This window comes from Hakea prostrata, chromosome 2 (assembly GCF_041222555.1).
Source record: "Hakea prostrata isolate BN-2017 chromosome 2, UWA_Hpros_2, whole genome shotgun sequence".
NCBI classification, from domain to species: Eukaryota; Viridiplantae; Streptophyta; class Magnoliopsida; order Proteales; family Proteaceae; genus Hakea; species Hakea prostrata.
The window spans coordinates 1,931,078-1,939,179 of record NC_142601.1 but is presented as its reverse complement, the minus strand read 5'-3'; the positions used below and the strand labels follow the sequence as shown (position 1 = coordinate 1,939,179).

The window sequence follows — 8,102 nt, the reverse complement described above, 5'->3', positions numbered from 1 at the left end:
GTTTGACCGTCCTACGCATTGGCTCAAGCAAAATCCGAGAGAATTGGCACGCCATAGAAAGGCCCGATACGTTGAATTCATCATCAACGTGTTAAAATATAATACTCCAGGCAACGTGACTTGCACCGTTAAAAAACGGTGAATATAACGTCCACGTTTTTTTTTTTATGAAAAACGTTACGTCCACGTTACTAGTTACCACACGAGATCTCTGTATCTTCGATCGAAGCGTTGTGATTATTCATTACGTACCTCGAGACATACCGGATGAGGAAGGAACAGAATCTCCTCTTTCTCCTCCCGTGACAAGCTTCGCTACAAGTGCGAAAGAAGCTTGGGGTATAGAAGATAATGGTTTCGGTAATTCTCAATTTTTTGTTTTGAAAAATCAAAATAAAGTCCAAAACTTGTTTGAAATTATGCGGAGAGATATGGTATAAATCTTGTAAAGAAAAATCTGAGGCGGATAAATCGGTTTGGCAATTCAGCTGAGCATTTCTACCTCAGGGTTTTGGAGTTCCAGTAGAGAGGTTCAGAAACCCTATATCCCTCTTTGAAGGTTTTTGTTTCAATCATCTCAGTTTTTACATTTCCGATCAAACCCTAGGGCTTAGTGGCGATGTCTGCTGGAGTTTGTGGTAAGCGTCTTTGGTTCGAAGAAACCTTCGGATCTTCTTCGCCGTCGACTTCGGCCAAGAGGGCGAGGTGTTCGACTTTTGGTTCTCCAGTCTCTTTTTCCGATTATGGGTTCGGATCTGAAGACAACGTCTCCATCTTACTCCGAATGTTCCCAGGGTTGGATCAGGAGGTGCGTTCTCTGATGATACCTGATCGTCTTTTCATTTGGAATATCTGAATTCTCACGAAGATTGAATTTCTATTTGGTTAATGAAATTCTAGTTCGTCTTTTTCTATTGGTCTTTCCTGAGAATCCAAATATAATGAAACGAAACCACTATCCGTTTCTTGTAAAGAATTGGGTTCTAGTATGTTTGTGTTTTATTTTCGTTGAATTAGTATAGATATCATAAAGCATGAAGTACTCATTTGCATTATTGTTCTTGATGAAAATTTGTAGATGTGATACTGTATAATTGCTTAGACGTTCACTTCTAGTTTATGTGAAAGTGATTTATGGTAGTTATTCCTAGTTTTGGAGAATCTATTCTTAGTGGGACGAAGAATCTTTTTTTTCCTGTTGTTTCAGCTTGTCGAATGTGGATGTTTCCTACTGCAAAATATCTGTTCTTTCATTTTTCTTCCCATACAAATCATAACAAGGAATTCATATGGAAACTTTTGATGTGGAATCAATCAATCAAAAGGCGTTAGACCCCTTCATTAATTCTCTACCTACCCATGAATGTGATGCACCAACATATCTGGGAAAGTAGAGGGCATGCCTCAGTGCAGCAGTAAGGTAGCTCCGTTTTGCCCAAATCACAGGGCTTAAATTACAACCTCAGTAGACCCACTAGTGGCTGAAGCCTCATGTACGGGTTATGCACTTCTTAACACATTTTAGAAAGTATGGAAACCCCATGATTCATGAGTGGTTCATTTGACTGAGGTTTCAATGTTGCTTGATACATAAGTGGTTTAATTGATTCAAGTCAATATTGTATCTTAGGCATGGTTCTTAGCTTTTATGGTGGAGGCCATTTGAGGATAATGCTGAAATGTTGTTTGAAAAGATAATGAGTAGTTCTGCCCTTATTAAATTTGCTCCTGATCCATCGTGGAAAATTGAATAAAACTAACATGATGTTTCATTACTTTAGTAGAGGTAAGTAGCAGAACCATAGTCAGTGGATAATCATGCTACATTTTAGAGTGAACACTTACTGTACTGCTATTTTTCACTCCCCAGAACATGCTGAGTGTGGGAGCCTAGTATGGCCTTTTTTAAAAGAAAAAAAGAAACCTTTTCACTTAGCTCCGGTAACAGGTAGAAAGTAGTTATGATATCCATGAGATGAAAGTCAATCACCTATCACACTCCCGATTTGTTTTGTTTGTGATTTTTTTTTGGGGAGGGGGGGGGGGGGGGGGAAGAAATGAAGAAGGAAATTAGGAAGGATGATTAACCATGCCACATGAGTAAAGTTGGATGATTTCAGTATTCTTCCACGCTAGTTGTGAATTTTTTTGAGTTAAGAGGGGATGTGCAATCTGGTTTTGAAGTTCCCTAGTTGCTTCCATTCCAAGCAGAGATGAAGAACAAATCTAGAGCAAATTGCACTAGCACCCTAAAATGGAAGCCTTAAAGCACTGACACCCCACTTTTTCAAACACAAACGCCCCAAAATTAGATTTTCATTGAACACATTAGTCCAATTTGTCACTGAAAACCATTAAATCACTTTTTCTTTTTCTTTTTTCCCCTTCATTTTTTGATAGTGATTTAATGGTTTTCAGTGACAAATTGGACTAATGTGCAATGAAAATCCAATTTTGGGGTGTTTGTGTTTTTCAAACATAAAGTGGGGTGTCAGTGCTCTAAGGCCTCCATTTTTGGGTGCAATTTGCTCAAAAATTTATGATGCTTCCTTTCAAGGCCGGGTTTTTTTTTTTAAGGGGAAGACCTCATGACATAAAGTGCCAGTTATGGAAGTCAAATGTCTCCTAGCTAGGCCCCGTCCATATGAATGTATATTGTCTTTTGATAAACATTCCCTCAACAGAATAAGAAATGTTGTACCCAGAGCTTGTGGCTTCTGCCATGCTGTGAATAAACAATTTTTTATTCCCAGGTAATCTTTCAGCATTGCCTTTTGTAATTTTCATCAAGATATTCTGGAGATTTTTAGTGACTGGCATTATGTAAAACCAACCAAAAGACTAGAAGTTTTCTTTTAAATTCTGCAAGTTATGACCATGAGTATGCAAAGTGTTCTCTTTTGAAATTCAATCAAGCCTCTGACTTTCTCTTTTAATTGACTATTCAGTTGGTGGAAAATGTTCTGAATGCAAATAATAATAAGACTGATGATGCCATTAAGAGCCTGAATGCACTTTGCCTTGGCAAAGTTCCTGGGATAAGTGGATCTCAGAGCCTTGATTCTATGGTGGATGCTAATGGAGCCGATATTCCAGGTAAGAGAATAGCTCCCTTATTTATTTAATTTTCTGAGCTTTACTTCATAGAGTTGTTATTGGTAATAGCTAGTATTTATTTTAGGGGGATTTTCACCTGCAACCCCTGTTGTTCCAAAATGTTAACAAAGACACTAACTTGGGATGGAAAACATTGTATAATATTTCCTGACCAAATTGTCCTCCCTACTATCTTCTCCACTATTTATTCCAGATTTATTTAAAAAAAATAAAAAAGAGGGGGATCAGACAGGGAATATTCCCCACCATCATCCTTAATTTGCAACACTATACGATCTGCTACCTTGAATTCCATCATCATCCCCAATGCTTCCTATCCCCTGTTATGCATACTGCAACTCCTTGCATCTTTTTACCATTCTCGGCATGGAGATCATGCTTGAGAGGCTTCAGTTCTGCTTGAGAGATCAAAGTGTAGACAGAATATCAGTTCGGTTTCAAGTTAGCTTTGAAAGTAAAGCTAGAGCTGTTCTTTAAAAGAGGAGATCGTAGAGTCGTCCATTGAAAGGGGAGTGTGCATATGAATATTTTGAAACCTCAGGGGGTTTATTTGAAAATTTCAAAACTGTGGGTTGCTTTTGTATTCCATGAAGCCTCCCCTTTTTTTTTTTTTTTTTTTTTGTGGGGGGGGGGGGGGGGGGGGGTGTGCACATGAATGTTTTAGTTATCTTTACATCTGATCTTTGGGTATTGTTGTGCCAGGTAGTGAAAGTTGTCAAACATCTGAACAGAATGATCAAGAATCACATAACAAAGCTTCAGCCTTTGAATCTATTGACCCCACAGATGGATCTGCCTGGGTAGATGCTTTTGTGCAAGAAATGGCGAAAGCAGCACATCTTGATGATGCCAGGAGTCGTGCCACTAGATTCTTGGAGGCTTTTGAAAGGAATGTAGTCGCTCACGCAAGGGCATCAGAGGAGGTAAAATCTTTTCAAATTTATTGTATGTGACTACCATTTTGCAGTAGAAGAATGGATCTTGGTTAATCTCTCTCAAATGGGTCGTTTCTTCTGCTGTTACCCTTTTCAGCAAGAGCTCATTTCTATAAGAGAGCATCTGCAGAACTTGTTAAAAGACAACCAAATACTAAAGAGAGCAGTTTCAATCCAGCATGAACGTAGTTTGGAGCAGGAGGAGAAGGTGAGGGAGGTGCAGCAGTTGAAGCATGCAATAAACCAGTACCAAGAGCAGTTACGGACTTTGGAGGTAGTTGATCTAAACCGCTTAGCTAAACTTGTGTGGTTAGTTGCTTTGTGGCTGGTGCAATTATCTTTTTCTTCTATGGTATACAATATGTTAGAAACTCATACAAGGATAGTTCTTTGTTTACTTTTACGGCATGGCTTAGTTCTTTATAGCTAGTACGGTGATGTCCAGTGTGTTATCATTACAAGATTAACCTCAAGTGGAGAAAACCTGGCTAACCTTATCTTCTTAAGTACCAAAATTTACTTGCTCCAGTAACATTTGAACTTGGATACTGGTACTTTACATAATGAAATTACTGGTATATGCCATAACTGATGCTTGGGTTAGTCCTTGCATCTAGTATGGCCTCAAACAGAGCTGATTGGGTGACAAGGGTCCATGTAGCCAACCCCATTTAGTTGGGATAAGACGTATTGTTGATGTAGCCTTGAATGGTAGATTTACTTTAGCATCAGTTTTGTACTTCTTTTGCTGCAGAACATGTGAATTTAGAAAAATCTGTTATCTTTCTGAAACTCTGCACAATTCACCCACAAGAAATAATGACCTTTAAACAGGCCCAGAATTTTTTGGGGCAAATTATATGGCACTGATGCAAGGGTGTTGATCGAATTGAATCAGAGTGTGTGTGTGTGTGTGTGTGTGTGTGTGTGTGTGTGTGTGTGTGTGTGTGAGAGAGAGAGAGAGAGAGAGAGAGAGAGAGAGAGAGAGAGAGAGAGAGAGAGTTTATGGAGTATAGTTGCAGGTGCTATTGGCCGTGAGATACAGGGTTCTTATACAAAGCTGGTAGGGGTGTTGCAACTTGGGATGGGCTCCCAAGCCTGCAATCCAACTCTTTTCCTGCACTGGGTTATGTTGGTAAATACAAGTCGGTGATTACATCCAAGTCCATTTTGATCCTCTTATTTTTTTTCTCTTTTTTCCTTGGTTCCCGCCAGGGTTGCTTCTTCTAATCCTGGACTACTTGTGTAGGTAATAAATGTAATGTCAAATGTCATATTAAGTATAACAATTTTTGTGCATCTACTTTAGTTATATTGTAAGCATAAAGGAACTAGGAAGTATCCCACAGTAGTGTTATGCAGTAGTTTCTTGGATTTAAATTATAATTGGGTCTATGACCCATTCTGATTTTCCATCTTCACTAAACTGGATCATTGACGAACGGCCCCTTGGAGCATTAATAAAAGGGTTTGACCAAGAAATTGATTTAATGTCAAAAATGATTCTTAAAAAGAATTTGGAATAATGAATTAATTGGAAATTTTGTTTCTTGCAGCTGAATAATTACACATTGAAGCTTCATCTGCAGAGGGCTCAGGAGGGTTGCTCTATCCCAGGGCATTTCCACCGAGATGTATTTTAAGGAGAATTTGTCTTCCTTCCCCATAGCCTGCGGTTTGTTTTTTCAGCTCTTTACCTCTTGGTGCTTCGAATGGGTTTCAACCAGCCGAGATTCATTCATGAATTGTAGTCGATTCTGTGAAGCAGCTAAAGAGTCAAGCCATTATGTTGTATGCTGCTGGTGTAGCCCTTCAGCTTCTACCAACTGGGAGTTGGTCTTATCGCCCTCACGTTCTTTTCTGTGATGCTGCTTGACTTGCACAAGAAGAAGATTACTTGTTTGGATTTGCAATGACATAGATGTGTAGCTTATCGTGGCAGTTTATGATGTAAATTTGGTCGAGAAAGAAGGATCAAGTTGATCTGTAATAGTTTGTGTTTGCTTTCATGAAAGAGAGTGGTGTGCCTTACCTCTAGTTACCTCTGGGTCCTTTGTTTTTACGGGTTCGGGTTGATCTCCTTTAATGTTGATTGATTATTATTCTTTTTTTATTAGAACTAGTTATTAGAATTAAGACTTAGTGGTTGATCAGAACAAAATTATAAGCCAAAGTTTTATTGACAGTAATTTGGACCGTAGAGTATCTGTTGCCTATGGGTGATTTACCTAGTTCTATCATTGTGGATTGGTCTTGTGGTAATATTGAATTTATTTTTCTGAAGTCCCATTATGTCAAAATTGAATTTCGACCGAGATTTTGGATCTAATGGTCTAAAATCTCGTTGGATAGTCATGCGCATTTAATGCACGTGACCCAAGCAAAATTAGATTTTCTTATGCTTAAGTTATCGTGCAATATCTTCAGGGTAAATACTTATTGGGTTGTCTACGGAAGGAGGGGAGCACTGGACTCCTTAGGGGCGTAGTTTGGCCTATAGTTTGGCATCTTTTGGGTAAAGAGGCGTAGTAGGGCATTTGGTACTCTACTAATAGTTTTTTTTTTTTTTTTGGTAAACCATTCTACTAATAGTTATGTTCAAGGTTTAAAAGTATGGGTATTGAGTATCTTACTAGTATCTCGTATTGCATTGTACTGACCAATGTATTTTAGTACAATCAACTATAGAGAGAGAAAGAGAGATAACAATATGCAACATATCGATTGTATCCAATATGGATGTGTATTTGGCTAATATGGTATCATGAGATGCTTTAAAACTTGATTTTGTTGGTCTCCTCCAACAAGGAAATGACCTCCTATGGATGAGTCTCTTTCCTTTGCAGAGTGGTGGTTCAACAATGTTCAGCTGGTTAAATTATCATAAAACGATAGGAAGGAGGTACTGGGGGAGATTACCTTCATACTATGGTACCTTTGGAGAGCAAGAAATAACTCTAAGATGGGTGAGGAGATTTGGAGCCCTTTAGAGGTTATTCAGATTGTCCCAAAGGCCTATATGGAGTTCGTTGGTGCGGGCAGGTGCAAGGGGTGGATCTTAGGCCTATTGCTATTGGTGAAGTTAGCAAGAATGTTTCTTGGGTGAGGCCAGAGGAGTACAACACAAATGCGTGAAAGGGCAGTTGGGTGTTTCTAATTTGGGTGTCATTTTGCAAGATCATAGTAGGGGCATGTTAAAGGCTATATCCTAGGTGATAATATCCTATTGGTTTTCGGAGGGATTCAATTGGATTCGGATGATAATCGGATAATTATTTTCTTAAATAGATTCTTCTAAATGAACATGAATACAGATTAATACAAGTTTTCGACTACTTGTTTACAATTTTACCATTTTATTTGTGAGGGCTAGGTTTGAAATTTAAGAATTTATCAATTTTGTAACTATTTTAGTAGAAAATCTAGAAAAATAGTCACATATTACAGGTAAAAAATTTATAAAAATAAGAAAAATAAATAACTTAATCGGATAATTTTATCGGACGGATAATAATCGGTAAGAATTGAGTATACTATATCTACATCTTATTAGTAATCGATGAAAAATAAATAACTTAATCGGATTATTTTATCGGATGGATAATAATCGGTAAGAAATGGGTATATCATATCTACATCTTATTAGTAATCGGATGGATAATAATCTGTAAGAAATGTGTATACCATATCAGCATCCTCTTAGTAATCTGCGGATGCGGGTTATCCATTTAAACCCTTAATCCTAGGTTACCCCTTTTGAGGATACTAGTAATAAAGCACGTGCAAATGCACGTGTGATGTGATCATGAATAAATTACTTTATTTGTGTAATTTAAAGTTTTTAATTTTTTTTTTTCCCTTTTGAGTTGAATTTAATCTAAAACCTATATATATGTGATGCTGCTTAATCATAGTGATGGTTGTAAACGAACTGAAAATTACGCTTTACGACTATGGTCAAACATGTCACCTTTAAGTTTGGATAAATGATGATTGTAAACGACTGAAAATGATGCTTTACTACTATGGTTAAACATGTCACCTTTAAGT

At 37.8% G+C, this 8,102-nt stretch overlaps 1 protein-coding gene across 1 annotated transcript; it reads left to right on the top strand.

The window, feature by feature from the left end:
* Positions 1-241: 241 nt before the first annotated feature.
* Positions 242-6,329, top strand: LOC149023213 (uncharacterized). The gene is made up of 5 exons (XM_089143765.1): positions 242-808; positions 2,949-3,096; positions 3,820-4,040; positions 4,150-4,326; positions 5,609-6,329. The coding sequence occupies exons 1-5, from the start codon at positions 620-622 to the stop codon at positions 5,693-5,695; spliced, it is 822 nt and encodes a 273-aa protein (XP_088999891.1). The 5' UTR covers positions 242-619; the 3' UTR covers positions 5,696-6,329.
* Positions 6,330-8,102: the final 1,773 nt, after the last annotated feature.

Coding starts and splice junctions, on each gene's coding strand:
- LOC149023213 (XM_089143765.1), top strand. CDS start 620: ATGTCTGCTGGAGTTTGTGGTAAGCGTCTTTGGTTCGAAGAAACCTTC. Junction 809..2,948: donor TCCCAGGGTTGGATCAGGAG/GTGCGTTCTCTG, acceptor TTGACTATTCAG/TTGGTGGAAAATGTTCTGAA. Junction 4,327..5,608: donor AGCAGTTACGGACTTTGGAG/GTAGTTGATCTA, acceptor TGTTTCTTGCAG/CTGAATAATTACACATTGAA.